Source organism: Alosa sapidissima, chromosome 1 (assembly GCF_018492685.1).
Source record: "Alosa sapidissima isolate fAloSap1 chromosome 1, fAloSap1.pri, whole genome shotgun sequence".
NCBI lineage: Eukaryota > Metazoa > Chordata > Actinopteri > Clupeiformes > Clupeidae > Alosa > Alosa sapidissima.
Window position 1 is genome coordinate 16,913,547 of NC_055957.1, and position 22,403 is coordinate 16,935,949.

At 45.6% G+C, this 22,403-nt stretch overlaps 1 protein-coding gene and 1 long non-coding RNA gene across 2 annotated transcripts in view; both read right to left on the reverse strand.

Annotated features, from left to right (window-relative positions):
* Positions 1-8,436: 8,436 nt before the first annotated feature.
* LOC121724676 overlaps positions 8,437-22,403 on the reverse strand; it is a 33,776-nt gene continuing 19,809 nt past the window's right edge. Inside the window, exons 10-11 of the mRNA XM_042111523.1 lie at positions 9,608-9,716; positions 8,437-9,293 (exon numbers count right to left, since the gene is read on the reverse strand). Coding sequence (XP_041967457.1) covers positions 9,610-9,716 — 107 coding nt within the window. The 3' untranslated portion in view covers positions 8,437-9,293; positions 9,608-9,609. The remainder of the gene's footprint in view (positions 9,294-9,607; positions 9,717-22,403) is intronic.
* LOC121724969 lies at positions 16,248-18,021 on the reverse strand. Its single transcript, XR_006035348.1, has 4 exons — positions 17,780-18,021; positions 17,626-17,700; positions 17,460-17,537; positions 16,248-17,364 (listed from the first exon to the last, which is right to left on the reverse strand). It is a non-coding gene; the product is annotated as an uncharacterized LOC121724969 (long non-coding RNA).

Consider the following 22,403-nt stretch of genomic DNA (forward strand, 5'->3'; position numbering starts at 1 on the left):
CAATATTTCTCCCTCTTCCGCCACAGTCTTTCCTGCAGGTCGGATCCACTTCTTGAAGAGGTCTTTGAGGCGGCTGTAGAGTTCCTTTGGTGTTTCACCTGCTCTCACCTCGGGATCCCGGAATCTCTGGTGGTACACTTCCTCATTAATCTCATATTTGGCCAAAATGGCCTCCTTGACTCTGGAATACTCCAGTGTCTCCTCCATGTCCATGGAAACATAGGCACTCCTGGCTCTCCCAGTCAGGTATGGCAGAAAATGAACCGCCCAGTCCTCTTGGGGCCATTGGTACGCAGTAGCCAGCCGTTCAAAAGTGGTGAGGTACTGCTCAACGTCATCCGACTCCTCCAGTCGTGGCACCACAGCCTTTGCCCATGTATGGGGTCTGGTACTGGTGCTGGTGCAGGCTCTGGTGCAGGTGCTGGTGCTGGTGCAGGTGCAGGCTCTGGTGCTGGTGTTGGTGCAGGCGCTGGTGCTGGTCTGGTGCCCCGCTGCTCCTCTAGCTCATCCCGGAACTGGTTGAGTTGGACCTGGAATCTCCTCCAACGCTGCTCTTGCTGGAGAGAGGCCTTTTCCTGCACCCGCATTGACTTCTGGAGCAAGTCATACAGACCAGCGAAATCCATTGCCTCCGTCCCCTTGTTGACTGCGCCACCTGAAGCTCCTTGGATCTCCTCCTCCAGCTCACGATCCTCTTCCGGTTCTGTGGCTAGCCGTCGATGCATTATCCGGTTTTCCACGGTGCCCAGCTTCGTGCTGCTGCCTCGACCTCGGCCCCTTCCTCTTCCTGCCTTCTTCTTCGTCGCTCCGGATGGCGCCACAATCCCACCACTGCCACCAAATGTGATACTGCCCGGGGCAGACCACTGTTTTGGGATTGTGCAAACGGGTTGGAAGTGTTTGAGCAGGATGGAAGGACAGGTCACAGTAGCAACTGACGTTTGAAAGGGGTTTTATTTCCCACAATGCAAAATATTAACAAACCAAAATAACTAAATAAACAAAAATAAAGTGGATATAAATCCAACAAAAAAATGTCCTCGACAATACTTAAGCCAGCAGTTAATCCAGTACTTTCCACTAGTGATGTGCCCAATGAAGCAAGGCTTCGGAGCTTGTGTTGAGCAGAAAGGGGTGTGTCAGATGAAGCCCCGGTTCGAGGCTTGTGTCGTTTCCATAAAAATCACGTGACTGATGACAAACGAGGCCTCGGTTTGTGAGTGTGACGTCTGAAGCTTCATTTGGGACACACACCCACGTGACTGCTTCGGAATCTGATTCAAAGGCTTTGAATTGCGCGAACCAGGGCACCCGCTCTAGTGTCGGAATGAGTTGTGTTGTATTGCAAGAGTCAGGCGAAATTTGTGGGTAGCCCTGTTTTATATAGGATGCTTTCTCTGTTTGTGAATTTACGTTCTTTTCTTTCCGGAAAATGTCCATAATCCATAATATCATGCACATAGAAATAAAGAAGGAATAGCCTAGGCCTAGCCTAAAGCTTTGCCATTTAGAACAATGACATTAAAACATGTCTGCGTTGCAATCTTGTCTCAACTTCAGCTGCAGCACCCCCCTCCCCGCGCCCTTGGCTTTGCCCATGCGTCTGTCACACGTCTGATCATTTGCGGCATAAATTAATGGTAGACTATAGAACCGCTGTCCGGAAAAAAACTAAACATGTTCCAGATAAAAATATTTCTTAATTGTGTGATCAAATAAAGAGGCATAGCCTACATTTGGTGGGTAGTAGGCCTAAAGTGAGCGCTCATTCAATGTTTATGCGCGTCTGCGCAAGTGAAACTGAAACTTATAATAAAGACACCTTTCTCAACAACTTTTCTGTTCAATCTGGACCGGCACAATTGGCATTATGATTTACAGTTTACAGAAACCAGGGATCTTAGTTGACCTACCGGTGAGCCTGTTATTATGACCGCAGCGCAGCGACTATCGGTTTAGTCAGATTTTTTTTCTTTTTTGCATGGCCAAATTTCCGTCAAGGATTCCCGGGACACTGAAAGACCTGGGTACACGAAACTTGGTGGGGCACCAGGTGTCTTCAATATTGAACCTTTTCACAATATTTGAAATTTCTGATACTGAATTTGGGGTTTTCATTAGTTGTCAGCAGTGTTGCCACAGTTACCTTGAAAAAGTAATCTGATTACCGATTACTCCTTTAAAAAGTAACTTAGTTACTGCCGACAACACCCCCACCGCCTCAACATAAAAATGATAACCGGTTTTGCCAATACTCACTATACTGAAGTGCATTTTAACAGTAATGCCAAAAATGTATAGCAGACATCCCAACCTAACCTACTTAGATACTGAAATTCAGATGTTTGTTCAATAATGTCTAGTCAGCACACCAAATAAGGAAGGCCTATTGATATAAATTGTGATAGTAAAATATGTAGATTTTGTAGTTTGGCCTTTTCATGTAGCCTTGGCAACTAGCCATCTAGTATAGGCCTGAGTAATATGCAAATGAAATTACACTTGTTAAAGTCACCTCAACAAGTCTTTTGCAATCATTTAACCTGCCGTGAGCAATGCTAAAGTCAGTGTTACAAACAGTGCAGTGTGCAAGACTATCATTATGTTTTACTCTTATGAGACAATTGGGTACACTTTTTGTAGTCTGATGTGAAATGGGTCTTAAATGTTCTTTTTGAGGGGCACTGACTCTGCCATGACGCTCCTGTTCCTAGATACACTAACTGAACTGATTAATTAAGTTCGGGAGAAAAGAGATATAAGCTACGCCCACCTACACTGAAAACTGATTGGTTGATTTAGCAAAACAGACCATGCTCTCTGTCTTGGATGCGCTTGCAGGCACACACGCACCACTCCTCTCTCTCTCCCTCTACGTTGTGTGCGCGTTTAACGCAGATGCACACACGATTTGAAGTCCGGTCTGGCTTGCGTGCTCTTGTTCGCTCTAGGTTCCTTGAGATTTTATGTAGGTAATTTGCGGGCGTCAGGATATCAATATGTGGGAGACTCCCAAAACTTCGGGAGACTTGGGATGTCTAGCTAGACAGCACTTTGTCGCCAGCACAGTATGTACAATGTACCTTAATGTTGTCATGTTTAGCTGACACAAACTCAAAATAATGACTGTATAGATAACATGTGCATCTCTCTCCTCCCTCCATTGTTTACGTTTGTGTCGCTGCGTGGTGTTACACCTTTGGTGTCAAACCTTTCAGGTGTCAAAGGTTTCATACGGCCAACCAGATGTTTTAGGTAAGAAGGGGGGAAAAAATTCTTTGATAAATTGATTGAACCTAGGACTACAAACCATCGTCAGGAGAAAGAGGCCAAAAAACTGACATGGAAGTAGGGTGTTTCAAGAGAGAAAGAGCAGAATATGGCAGTATATGATTTGTACTTGTTTGCTCTCAAGTGGGTAAAGTAAAAGAGTATCACCAAACAACACTAATATCAGTGCAGAGAAATAATGAAATCGACCATGACAGTGACGGCCCCCACGAGATCTCATTCCATCAAATCTGGCCCACTGTGTAATATGAGTTTGACACCCCTGTCTTAGACTATAGAGGAATTTCACACGTACCACAGTTTGGGAATCCCTGTCATATGGCTTCTACACACAGTTGCGTTCCGCCAACGCATGCCAGTGGGTGTTCCCGATGGTAGCTATGCAAATGACTTGAAGTATAACCGTAATTTGATTGGTTGGTGCCGTCCGTCGATTGGCTTGATTGGCCGGTGCCGTCTGTCGGTGCAGCAACAGCTGAACTTCTCAACGCGAGTGACGGGAGAAACGCGACCCACAATTCAGTTCGGCAACGGATGACGTGAGCCCATGTAAAGTGAATGGGATGCGTCTCCAGCACTGCAACGCACACAACTGTGTGTAGGAGCTGTTAGACTGGAAGAATGGCAATTATCGTGTTACTTGGGGCAGACATGCGTGTGTGGGAGATGGGCTTACTGGATAGGATCTTGCTGCAGCGGTATCTTTCCTTTTTTGTTGGTTGACACCTTTGGCCATATTGGTGCAGTCGGAGTGCAGTGAAGATGAGCTACAGAACAGTGTTACTTGTTCTCTCCACCCCACCTCCACGTTTGTGCATCTGGTTGATCAGAGGGAGTAAAGCACCACTCCATCACACTTTTGTTATGTTTGTAAGCGGTAATGTATTTTCCCAGTTTTTTTTTTTTTGTTGTTGCTTTTTGCATTCTGCTAGAATCTGTGACAGTCCATCATTGTTGCAGTGATTTCCTCTTTGCTGATGTTTTCATGTCAAAAGTTTCTTTTGTGCAGTGAATTCCTCTCTTACTCTGGAGAGTTGGGTTTGGGCTTCTTGTATAGTTAAAGCCATCAGGTCTAAGGAGCATTTATTTAGGATCTCACACCAGCAATCACAAAAGTCATTATTGTCCTTACTAATCATGGGGATTTGTGTGATATGTAACCCCCTAGAGGTGTCAGCAGCCCCTCCTTGATGCTCTATGTACATTGTGGCACAGATGTGATTTCAACAGTTGTACTGGGGGGTATTCCAGAAAGCAGGTTTACTGGCTTAAAGGAATTATCCGGAGTAAAATGCACTTTAGAATTCAATTTACGGATGATTGGGAGTACATACGTTGAGTTGACATCAAAATCATGTCATTCGGATGTGTTTTGAGAAAGTTCGATTTTACCGTTTTTAGTCAAAACTCGTTAGCCTGGAAGTGACCCGGGCATGTCATTTCGCCGCTACAAAACGCTATTTTTATACCTCTTCTACAGTTCCAAACAACATTACACTTACATGGTAGTGAGTAGAGGGTCCCTAAAGCCAAACCGAAGTATCCCGAGGTCTTTATGTGGTCGGATAGAGAGTCCAGAATGAATTTCATCAAGCCAGTACCTTTCCGGAAATGTTGCTGCTGCAGCTGGCTTCTTTAGGGGAAAGTCCGTAGGAGTCGATTGCCGATTTACTCAAGTGTTGCAATATAAGCTTGTGAACGCAAGTCCTTGTGCTGTCCTTGTGTGAGTAAAGGAGTGTGTGTAACCTTAGCTAGTCGTGTCTCCTCAGTTGATGCCTTTAAGCACAACTAACTTCTCAAACAGTGTTGCATTCAGATGACACCTACAGTATGGGAGCTGTTAATCAGTCCAGCAAAGGAAAATAAATGCTCTACTGGAGCAGAGGGGCTTGACCATGCGAGGGTGCCACAGACAGACAGAGACAGAGATTTTGTGCTTTATAGATAGTTAGATAGATGTCATCACAGTGTTTCACAGAAAGTATTTTACAGTATTTTGAAAATACAAAAATACACAATATTGAAGTATTTTGATACAAAATACGAAGGCATTTTCACCATCTCAATAAAATACAAATGACAAAATAGTATTTTGTATTTGAAATACGTATTTTAAATACATGTATTAGAAATACTGCCCATCCCTGCCTACATTACGCATGGTGGGATAGAATAAAATAAATCTTTAATGTAGGCTAGCCTAGTAGATATTTGTCTTTGGCTCAGACAGATGGACAAACCACATTTCAGACACATTGAAGATATAATTAAAGCAAGTAGGCTACAGTACAAAAAAGGGAAAACATATTGAAAATTAATAGGCCTAAATAAGTTTAAATATAGACTGGGCCTACATTAGCTCATCCGGGTATGCGTGTTGTCACTAAGTTTGGTTAAGAATGCTGATGGCATTTGGGATAAAATAGCTTTTTAATAGGCTACACTTTTTGCCTCTCCAAATTATGTGCATCGATGATCGCTCTCTGACTGGGATTTTTAGTAGTGTTGGAGACGCAGAGCATATCGACAAGCTGTCGGTCAGTGCGTAAATTTGCCTTCCGCTAAGGCTGTTCCTGCGCAACTTCATTCGTTTTCCTGGACAGAAACCCACGAGGATTATTAAATTGTACTGTAGTGTTACCAACTGGCAGGTCAGCACACACTTTCCAAATGTGCACCGACAATAGGGTCTTAGCTGGTCAGCTGTCTTAGATGGTGAGTTTCAATTAACGGGCTTTGGCTTTTTCAGAATGTCCTTAAGGTCAAATGGATAGGTCATAGGCCACTTCTATTTTTGGATGCTCTCTTAATGGTGTTGGTGTTTAAAAACACATTTTTATTTTAATAATTGCCAGATGATATGTGATGCTTCACATCTTATCACAAACGTGGAGGCGAAATGGCAGGGCCCAGTAGGCCTACACGATGCCAGGATGTAACGGGAATCTAATTTGAGCGACACATTTCAACAGGGTGTGTTAGGGCAGGCTACACTTTACTAGAATATAATCAGATCCACTACAGACTAATTAATGTGTAGGCTGTAACTTAATGTCATACTGTATGTGCAATTACAGGAGAACTTGATGGGTATGCTACTGGGGGATAGAGGATAGGCTACCCATGCCTTCCGACATTCAATCACCCTTCCAATGCTGGAGCGCAAAGGTTTAACTTGGCCCACAGCTGTAGAACCCACGTTAAAATAGAAAATTACATTTGGGATTCTCAAGGAGTCTATGGCCCACTCAATCTGTGACAAGGTAGGCTAGTTTAAGAAAGCATCATTCAAAGCAGTCAATACAATACGTAATGTTCACTGAATTATTTAATTGTGCTTTTGACATTAATAGGCTATCCTAAACTTACGCATTTACACACAGTCAATTAAAGGGACACCAGGCAACGTTTTCGTGTTACGGGGCGAATGAAGGCTCTCTCGTCTGCCCCTACTGCCTGTAGGAAGAATATCCCACTTGCAAGTTCGGTGTATCCTACCCGCCGACCGAAGCAGGATCAGTTTACAGCACAGAGGCAGGCTAACGAAACGCTAGAGATGGTTGCAAACGTGTGTATAATGGCAGAGCCGGCGAATAAGCAGCAAAAACCCTTGACGGAAGCCGCAAAGAAAAGGAAAAGAGCTTCAGACCGAGCGAGGGGGAGTTTCGTAAAGAAAAAGCATCAGGCTTGCCTGGTGTCCCTTTAAGCCATTCTCTGCAAAGCAAGGTCTTGTTCCTTGGCAGATGCTCAAGTAGCCTATTGCTCTTTTTTGTTATTACAGTTCTCTCCTCCTCGCAATCCTCGAGGAAAACTTGCTACTCCGCTTCTGAAAAATATGGTGCTCTTCGTTTCGCCGGTTTCACTCATGGTTTCGACTCTCAATAGATGATGCCTTTATAAGTTCGCCGTGAACGCGCACAACTCTAGGTTAACTAACACAGGGTTGATTGAACTGGTAACCGGTGTTTTGGAACCGACAGCTCAGGTTTAGTCACCACAGGTTCAGACAACCCAGAGGTTAAGTTTTATCTCAGTGTTTGTTAAACCTCCTTTCTGGAATACCCCCCCAGATGTGTTGTGTCCATTTTCTTGAGCAGCTGTGAAGGAGATCAGTTATACCCCATCCTGGGCTTTTTTTAAGCAGATTCTTTATTGTCTGGACTTCCTGCTCGCTTTATTTACCTTCAGCACTTGAAATTACTGAGTGTTGGTTACCTCTTTGTTGACATCAACACACCTCAACATTGGTCACAAGCAACTTCAGTCTCCCAAAGCTCCTATGCAGTGACAAACTGTCTCATGTCTTTTGGAGCTTCCGTAAAAGGTGGAGGTTTGAAACAAACTTCAATACTGGGGCATTGGTCACAAGTGACTTCAGTCCCTCGCAGCTCTGCTGCTCTGTCTCCCAGTGCCAAGCTACCTTTAAGAGCTTCTGTAAAGGTGCAGGTCTTAAACGAACTTTGCCAGAATGATACATTCATAAGGCCCTAATCAGTTCTGCTTTGTCTTCTGGCTCTGACAAGTTCTATTCAGCTCTAACTTTTTTATTGGTCCATCTGTGGTCAGAATATAACTGATTTCATTCATCCGTATTGTGCATCGTCTTCTTTCAACTCTACATTAATATTGCCAATTATGAGTAGTTATCTTAACTCCCTCTAAGTGCTCCAATCGTACATCATACAGTATCCTATCTGACACCAAAAGGAAGTCTCAAGACCCAATATCTCTAAAATGGAGTGTTGAAACTGCATAATTTGGAGCTCTCTTTATTCAACTGTACTTGGCAGAAGCCATGATTAGCATCCAGCAGCGAAAGAAACGTTGACTTTTGGTATCTGCTACTTTTTCCACTTTTCACTACAGATAATGACATAGACGTAGGCTAGTACACACTAGACTACATATACATAATGTATAGAGAAATTATTATATATTAAAATTAAAGGAATATGTAAACAAAGACAGGAATAATTATGTGATTTAGCAAAGCTTAGGCAAAAATATTCAGCAAAACTTCCTTCTACAGATATCCCATACTATGAGATAAGATGTATTACTATGCAAAATAGAAATACATTAATAAGCATATATAAGAAATAAGAGAAAGGATAAGAAACAAAGAAAGAGCATACAATTCTGCACTTTTAAACTTATCCATATATACTAACATTACAAATTAACCCAATCCAAGAAACCATCATTTTCAACAACAAAAAAAATAAAATAACTGATTTAGTCAAATTCACCATCCCGGAAACAGAGATAAGTGCATTTCTGATTGGCTATTGCATTTACACCATTTGTGGCATCCTTTGTCAGGGATGGCAGGACAGGACTCAATTGCAAGACTCAAAGATGCAGGGGTACAGACAAACACACTTTACTAATGACACAATCAGGACAGCAGACAGACACAAACTCCCAAGGGACTGGCGTGGGGGTGTAGACAGATTCCAGACAACATAGAAAAGCAGACAATCCAAAATGTATGTAGAAATACACAGACCAATTAACAGAGTGACAGAGGACTGGACGAGACCACAAGACTAATAATGGGGAACAGGTGAGAGCAGAAATGGAGGGAAACTAACAAGACAAGAAGTGCAAATAAGGACCAAATAAGGAAAGGGGTGGAGACAGTCACATGACAGAAGTTAGGTAAACACAGAGCACATGGGGAACAGCAACAAGCACATAACAAAATGACCACCAGGGTGGCATATAGGCAGTCCAGGCCAGATCTTTGGTCAGCTCAGGCAGGATCCTGACATCCTTTTCTTACAACTACAAGAGATAAGTTCAGCACAAGTTCACAAAGCCTCAGGCAGAAATTTCCCATTGTGGGGTGAAGGAACCCTCGTCTGTTTCCACCACATGATGAAGTGTGCAAAGCACATTCAGGTTCTATGTTCAGAAGAATGTTTCTTCGTTTGGCTGAGGTAGCCAGGTGGATAACTCTGGATTTATATACCTTAATTGCCACAGTAATGTCAAAAGGTCTGTGAGAGAGGAAGAGGCAGATATAATGTTTCTTTACTCACATACAGTACATGTCTACACAAACACCAGTTTCAGTTCTGCAATGTCCATTATCAGACCATACTGTAACATCCTGTGTTTAGAAGTATTTTTTTTAATACAGGAATACATGTATAGTAAGAGTAGTAGTAATACAAAATGTTTAATACATGATGGTAGTATTACATATTCGGTGCAAAACTCCACAGAAAATGTGTGCAGGTAGTACTTAACTCTTCATCTTACCAAATTACATTTAGCTTTAGTCTCTTAACTAAGCTATGTAATCACTTACCGCTACGGTTCAGTGTACTCCTGGGTAAGTTGGCTCAGAGTAAGTGGTAAACCCCCTAAAAGCAGTTGACAGGAGAATGAAGATCGCTCCCCAGCCTCAGGCTCCAGGCCTGTGGAAAAGTTAAGATACTTATGCCTGAGGATTTACAATTGACATAAAACCCCTTATTGAGGCTAAAACAAGCATAAACAGAGCCGAAGGTTACTGGCGGATGTGTTTTCTTTTAACATTTTTTTTTTGTAAAACATTTACATTTTTTACTTTGAACTGTAAACAAAATCAGCAAGCAACAAGGCAGTCACTACTTACATTTGCCTTAGTTTTTGCAAAATTTTAACACATCTCTGGCTTTCAGCTCAACATACAACTAATTGTGGTTCATACTGTAGACCTCTGAAGTTCGCCTATAAAAAAAAGAGCCAAAGCTGCCATCTTTGCCCATATAAGGAGATCCGGGTGTTAATTGAAGCTTACTACCTATGGCAAGTTGCATTGTAAGTTAGCTCTGGGGTAACAAGGCTCAAACTGTGCCGTCTTCACGTACCACAGTATCCACTCGAAGGCAGAGGACAAAACTGTGTAGAGCAAAATGTCTGCATTTCCGATTTCTTCGTCCCCGCGAGAGTTTAACAGGTACAATAATTCAAAATCCCCATGTTCACTAGTTCGCCCTTCTATATGATTGCTTCAGCTAGACTAGAATGTATGGGAGAAGTGCGTGTTTGGCAAGGTAGCTGTCCGTGGTCCTGGAGTGCCTGGAGCGGTCATCGCTCTATCGCACCCCCCGTGTAAGGAGGAGTAAGGAGTAACAGGGCAGTTGGTGAAATGGAGGAGTAGGGGGAGGAGGGGGGATGATTTCGCGAACGTCGGAGCGTGTGACGTATGGAAAAGGAGGTCGGCTTAAATAGGCCTACCCTGCGGCGGCAGTGGGTGAGTTAATTGCTGTCAATCATCCCGAAGGCTCCTCCCGAACTTTGTTTAGAAAAACATCATTTCACTAGTTCGCCCTTCTATATGATTGCTTCAGCTAGACTAGAATGTATGGGAGAAGTGCGTGTTTGGCAAGGTAGCTGTCCGTGGTCCTGGAGTGCCTGGAGCGGACATCGCGATAGAGCGATGACCGCTTGCACCCCAAAAGATCACAGAGAAAGGCCGCTACCAACTACATAAGTGCTTGCTGAGCGAGTCGTAAATCCGCTAGATTGGAGCGGATGTAAGACTGGTAGGCATCCGAGGACCAACGGCCCAGTATTTTAATTTGTTGCTCCGATAAGCCGTTGAGCGCAGCTGTTGTGGCAGCTACTATCCTGAAGGAGTGTGCGGAGTAGCGATCCGCGGGAAAACCAGATTTGACTAGTATGTTTTTTAAGAGTGTCTGGAATCTGTGGCGAGTGATGGGTAGCCCTTCGTCTGACACGAAGAGCGGGCTAGTAGACGAAGCTTGAACTGACCGGTATGAGATGTAGTGAGATAGGTATTGGAAAGGCTGAAGATCTGAGGCGGAGTTAAAAATGAATATGGAGTGTCCTTTTCAAAACTGATCGATTTTACTCTGTTTGAGTGGTAAATCGAATGGTGTCTTGGTCTAGCTGCTCTAGATCTGCGATGCACGGGTGGACATCGGGAATGAAGAGAGACGAAGGGCATGTAAACTCGCTACATCTCAGCAGCCCAAAAAAGGCCAGTATAAACATAACGGAGATGGTGAAATCGGAATGTGGTGATATGAACCCTTTGCGAAGGGTAGCGAGGCAGGTGGCGAGAATGCTTGAGGTAATGGGAAGACGGAAGTCTTGGGGGACTGGCTGTTGCCTACGGATACCTTTGATTAACAAGCCTATCCTGGTGTCAGAGAAGGAAGGGCATTCGGAGCTGTGGAGGAGTTTGTAGACGAAATGAATGCCAGCTAGGTAGACTCTAATGGAAGAGACGTTGATCCCGAGTGAAGTGTGGGCGTAGGTGATAAATGATGATATGGTGACTGCATCGAAACTGGGAAATGGTAGTGAGTGCTTTGCATGGAACTGTTTGAAGCACGACCAAGCAGTCCAGTAGGACTGCATGGTCCTGGGTGCGAGGGCTTGGAGGGCTAGGTCGGCCGTGATGGGCTGAAGATAGCTGAGGGGGTGGTTTATAGGAAGATGGTCTCCGAAAAGCTGGGGAGTGGAGTAGGGTACGGGTCCGCCTCTGGAGCCAAGCTTCTGAATCTCTGGAAATTAAGACGAGAAAGAGAGTCAGCAATTTCATTGTGGCAACCGGGGACGTGCGCGGCTCTTATAATGAACTGGTAGCTGGCTGCTATCCAGATTAGACGCCTAATAAGAGGGGAAAGCGCAGGCGATTTTGAGCGTGAGTTATTTGACGTGCACTACGGCTTCGTTGTCGCTGTGGATTAGCACGCTCCTGGAGGTCCACTCCTTCCCCCAGAGCAGGGCCGCAATGACTACGGGGTAGAGTTCGAACACAGCTGACGATTCGTGTTCCGTTATTAGCTCTCTGAACTCTAGTGTCCAAGGGGATGCAAACCAGCGCCCTTTGAAAAAGCCTCCGAAGCCTATTGAGGGGGCTGCGTCTGTGTACAACTGGAGGTCTTCTGGAGATGATTGGCAGTCGTCGTAGAACATGCACAGACCATTCCATTCGTCTAAAAACATCCTCCAGAGTTTGAGATCGGCCAGGCACTGGGCATCTAGATATACTACGTCTTCGAGAGATGGGGTTGCTGAGGCGCAGTTTAGGAGATGCGAGATGAAAGGGCGGCCCTGGGGAATGATTCGCATGGTGAAATTGAGGTGGCCTAGAAGAGAGAGAACTTCTTGTTTGGTGTGAGATGGTGAGGTTATAAACTCGTTCAACAGTAAAGAGATTCTGTCTTTTTTCTCTTTAGGGAGAGATGAAGAGAATTTTTTTCGGTATCTAAAATGATGCCGAGGAATTCGAGTCTGGATAAGGGACCGCACGTCTTCTCTTCTGAGAGTGGGACTCCCAGTTTGTTGAATACGTCAATTAGCGTAGAAATGCCTAGGGCCGGTGGGTAGGAATGGGGGATAACTACTAGAAAGTCATCCAGAAGATGAACGAGAAATGGGAGCTTATAATTATTTAGGAGAATCCAGCACAGGGCTTCTGATAGCGTATCAAAAATTTTGGGACTGCTGCGACAGCCGAAGGTGAGGCGAACTGCAAAATAGTATCTCCTATGCCATTTGACTCCGAAGAGGTGCCAGAATTCGAGATCAATGGGCATGACTTTGAAGGCTGAGGTGATGTCCGCTTTAGCTAGCCAGCAACGTCTACCTGCCTTTTTGATCAGAGCGATAGCGTCGTCGACGGAGTGGTAGTGCAGCGAGAACTCTTCTAGTGGAATCAGACTGTTAATGCTGGGAGTGGTACTATTGTGCGGAGCTGAGAGGTCGATGATAAGTCTCTTTTTCCCTGAGTATTTGCGCGTAGCTACGCCTATGGGGTTGATCCTGTAGACTGGGAATGGAGGCTTGGTGAACGGACCGATCATAAAACCAGATTCAACCTCTTTGCTTAGGAGGGAGGTGACTACCTCCGGATCTTTGACGGCAGATTGTAGGTTTTTACAAACGAAAGACTCTGTAGGTCTTGCTAAAACACCTGGATGGAACCTGGATGCGTCAACCCCAAAGTCAAATAGTCACAAAATTCCCTATTTGGATTGGACTGAAGTTCTGAATGGAGAGCAGAAACAATGATTGGAGTAGAGAGGTACTTTTTAAACTTTTTATTTATGTTCTTGAGTGCGGAACAGACTGACTTGGCATGGGCGCCTGCGCAGTAGCTGCAAACGTGGAGGTAACGGCAGGAGGATTGGCGACACTGAGCGAAGTTAAATTTTCGGCAGATTTCTCGACCTTTCCAGGAACGCTCGTCCTCTTCCCTGGCTTCTCCTGCCGTAGCATCGGGGATGCGGGGAACATAGGATGAGGATTTAGGGGCTGTGGAGCTGGTGCTGGGGAGTTGATGGTCGGGGTTGACTAGTGGACACTCGGCCGCGCCGTGACTGGGGCTATTGCAGAGGGGACAAGATTGCTTAAGTCCTAGAAAAACGCGGTTATGGAGCTCCATATCGAGCGCGCCCCAGTAGGGGTTTTGGTTCCAGAGGCCGACTCTGGCAGCGCATTTAGCTGAAAACAGCCGGTGATACGTGTAGAAATGAGCTCCCCCGTAGGATACGGCTGATGGTGATGGTGATGGCCAGGTAGTCGTTCAGCTCTTTGCGTCGGCTGGGGAATGCGAAACAGATGAGTTCCGTGTAGTTAGTAAAAGCTACGGTGAACTCGGGAAATGACAGGGTTTTTGATGCTGGGCCAGAATTTTTTAGAGAAAAAACCAGTTCGCCGCAAACTAGATCCCGGTTATGAGAGGGAATAGGAAGGGAGGGAAGAATGGTAGAAAGGTCTACGTCTGCACCTGACAAGATGAGGTTCCTGGTGGACGCTGTGACGGGTGGTGGTTCGAATGCTGCGGTGTGAGGAGGCGGTGGCAGGGCCTGTGCTGTGGCTAAAGAATAGTTTTGCAGCCGGAACGGGACGTCGTGGTCCGAAGCACTCGCTGAGTGCTGATGATGACCCGCTGCTGCGGGCTGGTCTAGCGCGGAGCCGGGGAAGAAATGGGAAGGGAGAAAAGGAGGGAGGGAGGGAGCGGTCGCTGACGCGACTGGAAGTGGAGCAACCTGTGACAGGGTCGCGGGAAGTGGGACGGGGAGGGAGAGAGGGTTAGGGGGGAATAGCGACGCTGTCGCCATTGGCACCGGCTGAGACCAGGTGCTTGCTAACTCGTAAGAGAGATGGGGAGCTAGCGAGGTGAATCTTCTAACTGACGCTTGGTGAGTTGAGGCGTGCAGTACAGACGTGGCTCCCGGAATGGAAAGGGGAGGGGGAAAAGGGGGGAGGGAGGGAGCAGTTGTCGGAACGACTGGAGGTGGGGCAGCCCTGGCTAGGGGAGGTGGATGGGGGAGGGAAAGAAGGGGTGGGGGGAGTAGCGACGCTGTCGCTACAGGGGCCGTCTGGAGAAGTGGGGTTGGACCCGGAAATACGGCGGAGATGCGGCGGGAAGAAAGTCGGCTGGAATGGGCCTGAGCCGCTGACGTGGCTGTGGCTGAAGCAGCGGAATGATACGCTCTGAAGCGTGTGGTGCCTGAAGGTTCTGTCGGCGTGCCCGGTTCGCGGGGTGGCTGGTGGTGTGTGCTTCGTCCAGCTGAATAGCCGGTGGAAGGAACCGCGCCGGGATGCCAGAAAGAGCAGCCTGCTTCCTGGTCCGGGGAGGAAAACAAAGTGAGGGAGCGGCAGGGTGAAAGGACCAGGCTATCCGACTGCGTTAGCAGGCGGAGGAGATGGAACTTCCTATCTGACCTACGGAACGCGATGCCGCGGGAATGGAGAGTGCTGCGGATGCGAGCCACTGTCCAGTGGGTAGGGTCATCGCCTTGCTGGCGCTGGGTCCTGGTGCTGCCGCGAGTTGAGGCTGCTGAGCGGGAAATACTGCCCCGCACGGGGGCAGGAGAGAAGCACCTTCTGCGACCCTGTGTCCTGGGTTCCCTACGCTGGCGGCGAGGGGAACGATAAGGATTATTTTCGCCCGGCGGAGGGCCCTGGGTGTCGGGTGTTGGCGGGACGAAGTTGTCCTCCAGATCGCTGGAAGAGGCGTGGATTTCCAGTTCCATGTTTTGTCTTTAGCAAACGATACGCGGACTGGTTGATTTCGCGAACGTCGGAGCGTGTGACGTATGGAAAAGGAGGTCGGCTTAAATAGGCCTACCCTGCGGCGGCAGTGGGTGAGTTAATTGCTGTCAATCATCCCGAAGGCTCCTCCCGAACTTTGTTTAGAAAAACATAATTTATTTTCCCATAGAAAAAAACTCAAGATACCAGATCTCCTTATTTGGGCAAATGTAACCAGGGCTAGGCCCCAGTACACAAGATCTACACACTTATGCTAAGTAGAAGTACACTAAACACTGGTGACTGCTACCTAGTACTTCTGAGGCTATCCAAGTAAATGGATACAAACAAGAAGGCTTTTACGATCAATAAATATTTTATTTATGTCTGCGTGTCTTGGTGACTTAGGTTTGTATCAGAAGCAAGGGTACAAAACATGGATGATGTAACACAAAAGAAACAAACATAAGGAAACATACATGAGGCAAGGTGCCAATCCCAGGAAAGCTATCATAACACTGCTAGAGTACCTCTGGCAAACACTCAACCATACGTGATCACACAGTACACTTGCACACCAATGTAACACAGCAAATGTCTCACGGACAGGATAAATCACACAGAGAACAAGCTGATATGAGTAAATAAGTTCAAGGCCACACTCAGCCACTAGGGCGTGTTCACACTGCAAACTAAGGGCGGAATACTACCAGTAGGTTACTCACACAACATATCACTGACAGATGGCGCTAACAACCATTCCTAGTGTGGCAAGTGGTATGAGGAAGTTGGTATAATATATTGATGACTACGCCACCTAGGGGGAGGGTTCACCCCTAGGAAATAGTTTAAGCCAATGCTAACCCTTTGAGTTCAATTTAGGTCACACAGGTTCAAACACGGGAGAAGCTAGAGACTTAGATTCCAAAAATATACATTTTATTGACAGATCTTAGTTACAATTATAAAAAACCCCAACTCTGAGAAAATGTCTCAGCAATTCCCCTGAAAGATACCAGTATGAGAGACACGACACACATACACACATACACCATACCGTACATACGGTGACCAGCGAGGCTGCACGTCAGCTGGCACACAAGGTCTATGGGCAATCTCAAGAAAAGGGAAAACGGAGCAGGGCGAGGGTTTACCACGACCGGCAGGACTACAGGAGGGAGGAAGCGGTCCAGAAGACACCCACAAATCACACGTGAGAATCACACTGCAATCACTGCACTCGCACTGCAATCACACTGCACTCCAAAGCTAAGGATTGACACCCGAGGTGTGCTACAGGAAACGTGAAGGGACCCCACCACCTGAGGGTGAGCCTGCCGCTCGCTTGGACCACACCGCACCTGTCCAAAGGAGAACAAGGGAGAGAGGGGGGAGAGACTATGGTTAGAACTGTGGGTAGCACAATCACACTAACTTAGCATTAGCCGGTATGGTTATACTTAGCTTTTGAGCTGTGGGGCTGGAGGCTGGAATGGCCGTCCCACAGATGTTGAAGCCCCCAGAGGTCAAGCTGGAGCAGTGCAACCGACCTGGTCACGGCGATGGGGGGGAATAACGTTACTGCACACAAATACACGCTCACACACCACTACCAACCACACACATGCACATGCACAGCAGTTCCCACAATGCAACACTACAATGAAGGGGCTGTAAGATACAGGGGAGTTAACCCCGCAAATACTCAAATGTGCATGCAGCGCAAAGCAGCTCTAAACATGCATCAACAGGGAACAAAAAGGAAAGGCATAGGAAAAGAACATAATAAACCACATGCAAATACACAGAAAGAAGCAAGCAATCAAACATGCAAAGCATGCACCATACGGCCAGAAAGCCCTAAACATGCGTTATACAGAGAAGTCCAAAATTAATCCCATGCACAATCAATCACAACTGGTACGACAAACAATACCACCAGTAGGTTACACAATAACCCCAGCGTCAAACCGAGGGTTGAAGAGGACGCGATAAACTTCGTAAGAGACAGAACAGCAGCCGCGTGTGGCGTGGAGACACTTGGCGATGCCAGCCGACTTCATATATCTGTGGAAAACAACAAGTGTATACAGACTACCATCACGGACAATAAAGATAGCAAATTAGCCTTTAGCAGTTTAATATATTGTCCACATACATACCAGGTTAAAAAGATTTCGTTCCTAACCATCAAGTTGAGGGAGAGGGAGGGGGAAGCTGCGTTAGCTCCGACAACACTGCTAATAACACAATCGAGGCAATTAGGATTGCCGTTTGCAAACGGAGATCAATTAGATTACGAAAAGGGTTTAAAATAAACGAGCCTACCTCTAGCTGCTTTAAGGCAAACACCAGGCTCAACAGTGCTACACCGGCCTCAACGCCGACAGGACAGACCAAGCTCTACAACACGGAAGTGGAGATATACTGGATGTAAGAGCAATCGTGCATGCACAGCACAGATAAACGTCAGGTAGCTTACCTTACTCGTGAGAGCATTCACTTGATGGCGGCTTCACCATCCAAGTTGTGATCCACGCCAAACTACTATGCGCCCCGGAAGACGGGAAAGAGAGAAAGTACCACATCCAGGTAGCAATTTGCGTTCCTAGATATAAGTCTGCCTAGGTCCGCCCCGTAATTAGGATGAACGCAGCCACACCAATCCAGCACAGGGGGAGAAGCAAAGGAGCCAAATAATAGAGCGTAGCCCAATCTGCTACACTAGGATCAACACTCAAGCCAAAGAAGTAAAATAAGCACAGGGGAAGAGTAGAAATAAAGAGGGGAATTGTAAACTTCGCAGCCCACGTCTCATAGCGCCTCATAAAGGACGGCTGACTACGCCACCCCTTTAGTAACTAGCAACCTGATGTGTCAGAGCAAGGGAAACTCTGCTCCCAAAAAGGCACAAGCACAAGTATTTAGAAAAGTACCAAAATACAATCTTTATTAAATATGTTCTTTTGGAGTTGTTGCATGGGTTGATCAATAAATACAAAAACACATTTAATAGGAAGGGGACTTACACCGCCACCGGGTTAAGGCCAGTCGAGCCACAGAGAAAGAGAGAGATGGGGGAGAAGCACTTAACACAAAGCTATGGTCTCTACCACACATGGACGGATGAACACACCCTTTCAGTAATACACACTTCGAGTTCAAGTCACACACACTGCAACCATTGAGTTCTGATAAACACTCCACTAAGGCTTAAGGATGTTAAGCGTCCACACTACACAGCATTGCTAACCGCAGTCGTTAAGGTGAGTTTCAAACTAAGGAGACCTGCTTTCCCGGTGTCCACTAGGGCTCGACTGACACCAAGGCTGGATAAGGGAAAGAGGGGAGACAGAAACCACAAAAAGAAAAAAAAGAAGAAAAAGAAAAAAAAAAAACACACCTCTAGCCGGTGGCTCACAATACCTAGGCCTATGCCAAACATACACATACAGCCCACAGGCTAGAGAAAATAAAATAAAGAGTATTGTCAGACTAAGAGCAGCTGTACATACACACACACACACACACACACCAAACATACAACAAACACTAAGAAGAACAGCAGCTAGCACAGTGCTCTGGTATAGATCTGCGTTGTATTAAGTTGACCTTGTCTGTGACCCCTAATCCTCGCAGTTTTACCCCCTGTCCGCAGCCACACAGTCAGCTGAGTGCTTATACACAGAATGAGTCCTAAATCAATCCACCATAACTCACTTGTGCAGACCAGAACACCGCTAGGGAAAACGTCTCACGGTAACTTCCTCAGTGTCGGCTCCCTCCAACACTTTAAACTGGTCACCACGACTCCAACACTGCTACACCCCAACACTGAGCCAGCCGCAGGGAATAAGCTACCTGGCTAAGGACCCCAGGTGACTATACATATGCCCGTTCCTAATTGACGCCCATGTGTTCCATCAGTGACGGAACCGGAGCGTACGAGTGTTAAAAGGGGGAAACAAAACAAAACAAAAACGGACTAACTCCCCCGAACGAGTTCCACAGGCTACATTAATAAAGTACATTTTCAATTAGGGAGTCTCATCTGAACCACCTCTCTTGTTGTACCATTATTATAGACCGATTTACAGTTAGTAAACAATGGAGCTGCGTGCGCAACCTGGCAACAGAACACTCCGATAATGTAAATAACTGTAAAAAAAAAATGTTGAATTACTGTCAACAACTCTCCGCTTTAGACCGAGAAAGATACGCTGCAAAGTTGACTTTGGTAAATAGTAAAGTGCTTCCGGATCCTTACAGGATTAACAATTGGGTACAGGACCCCAGCAGTTGGCCTAATATTCAATGGCCCAATATCTATAACTATGTAATCGAAACGCCAAGCGTATATACCAAAGAGAAACTGCTAGCGTATAAATCGTTAAGAGGCGTATCAATATGTTTTATCTGGACACGTCCAGGAAATTTTGTATCACGATTTTGATGGAACAGACTTCTCGCTACCTTAGAATAATAAGGTTCTATCTGCGTTTTGAGTAGTTCTGAGATATTGAGCTTCAAAGATTTAGAATTCCATAGAGTTACATGGTAAATGGAACAAGTTCTTTTTGATATAAAGTCCAAATATGTACACAACTTTAAGAAACACCTCATCTGAACTTTCAAAGAAAGTTTGAAACTTTCAAAGAATAAAAATATGTAAATAACTGCATTTCGACAAAAATGTCAGATAAAACCTTATTATTCTAAGGTAGCTGTGTGATACGGGCAGAAGTCCTGCCAAGTCAGAGGCAAAGTGGCAAAGACATGTATGATGCCTGGGCCATCGTCCATAAATCTGACAACTGGATGTTGACAGCTAATTGTACCTGCATAGCTGGGTAAGGAAGTAGTCTAAGAAAACCATACACAAAACGGCACAAAAAGTAAACCATAAACCCCTCAATTATGTAGTGAATTAGAAACACTGGAAATGTGAATAATTAAAGTTGATCGTCTAAAAAATGTAATAAGTTAGTTAGCTGAACACTAATGCTTTGCCATAGCGTTGCTAAACAAGCAAACTTAGTTAAACAGGTTTTCACAAATGATTCACCATCAACATCGTCATTTCTTTATAATTTAATTAACTTTCACAGGCTAGGTTCCTGTTGTAGTCATGCAACTGCTGTCATGTTCAAAACTGAAATTGCTGCAAGAGTGGGCACGACAGAAACATCAGTGACATCTGGACCTTGTCTCTGGAGAGACTGCAGGAAAGAAGTGAAACCAGCTTTACTCAAAGACATCAACTTCCAAAACCCCAAAAGACCTGGCAATCAACTCCGCAGACAGAAGGCTTGGGCAACTATTAAGCACCCAAAAATCACAAAAGTCATGTAGTGTTATAGGGAAATAGGTTAGCTTAAACCATGTTGTTCCTGTAAAGCCTTTGCATTGCCACCTTTTGCAAAATCGCCTATTCGTGTCTTCTGCAGGCACATGTCCACAGGAAAACAAAACACCCCCCTTAAATCAGATTTTTAAATCATGTTGTCTTACGAGCCCATATGGCATCACGACGGGATCATATTAACCTAGCATAGGCACCCACAGGCAACCAACACATCTAACATGGCATTAGCCGCAGTCACACGTTGGATGAAGCAAGCTGCTCGGCGGCAGCGGGGGAAAAAAAAACTGTAGCCTACCTGTTAATTAAGTTGCTGCGCCTCCCTCTCTCAGTGGTTTCCCACAAACTATTTTTCACAAGTTTCCACTAACTCTGGTGATATTGCATAGACTAAGATATTACTACCAGGCAGATTAGCTTTTTGCTATTCCAGCACATCCGCAAGCTTCCCACGACTTTGAGAGTTCACTGTCGCGTCCATGACTGAACCATTTCAAGTTTATACAGCATCCCCTAGATTTGGAAAAAAAGTGACATTAAAGGAAAATTCCGGTATTTAGCACTTTGAGTCCCTTTTCTGGTTTGTTTTGGATGAACTAGAGTGGTGGACACCGAAATTTTGACGATTGGTCCTGTCTCGACCTTTCTGACTAATTTTGAATCGCCTTTGACTACTCAGAGTGGTTGCCAACAGGCATACTGTAGTAGGCTACTTGAAAAGCTTTAAAATGGATCTTGAAAGTGCTTGATTTTGACCTTGGAAAAGGTGTACGAACCCTGCAGGAGCTTGCCATGGCGGATCAACTGATAAACAGGGTGGTCAGCACCTCCATTACAGCTGGAAAAGGTACTTAAAAAAAGACACATGGAAGTGTTTAAAGAAGGGTTAGGACAACTGAAAGGTGTCACAGCAAAGATAAATGTGGATAGGGAGGCACAGCCAAGATTCTGTAAACAACGACCAGTGCCACATGCTGTAAAGCCACTAGTAGAGAGAGCGCTACAGAGGCTGCAGGACAACAAAATCATAGAATCAGTGCAGTTTGCAGAGTGGGTGGCGCCTATTGTCCCAGTCAGAAAACCTGATGGATCAATCCGAATATGTGGGGATTATAAACTCATTATAAACCGCGGGTGGACCAGTACCCAATCTCTAAGGTTGAGGACCTGTTTGCGCAGTTAAATGGGGGGCAACACTATACCAAATTGGACATGAATCATGCCTATCAACAGGTCGTTCTGAAGGAAGAATCCAGGAAGTATGTAACCATTAACACACACAAAGGCCTGTTCAAATATACACGTCTACCATTCGAAGTAGCATCAAGTCCAGCTATTTTCCAGAGAACCATGGAGCATCTTAGGTGGCATTCCAAATGTTGCCATTTATTTGAATGACATCCAGATTTCCGGAACAGAGTGCGCTGGAAACAGGAGAAGCAAAAGCACTATCATGACATGCATGCTAGAGCGAGAACGCTGGCAGAAGGAGACTTACTCTTCACACGTAACTACAGCTCAGGCCCAACTTGGATACCAGGGGCAGTAACGGAGAAGACTGGTCCGGTATCATGCAACGTCACACTAGGAAATGGACAGGTGGTGAGACGACACATCGACCAGGTCCGTACTAGAAGTGCGGTAACGACAGTGACACCCGAAGTGTTACCTGACACTTCACGAGTGGATGACCAGGAACTACCCACCATACCTGAGACCAGTGTTGGGGAAGTTACTTTTAAAA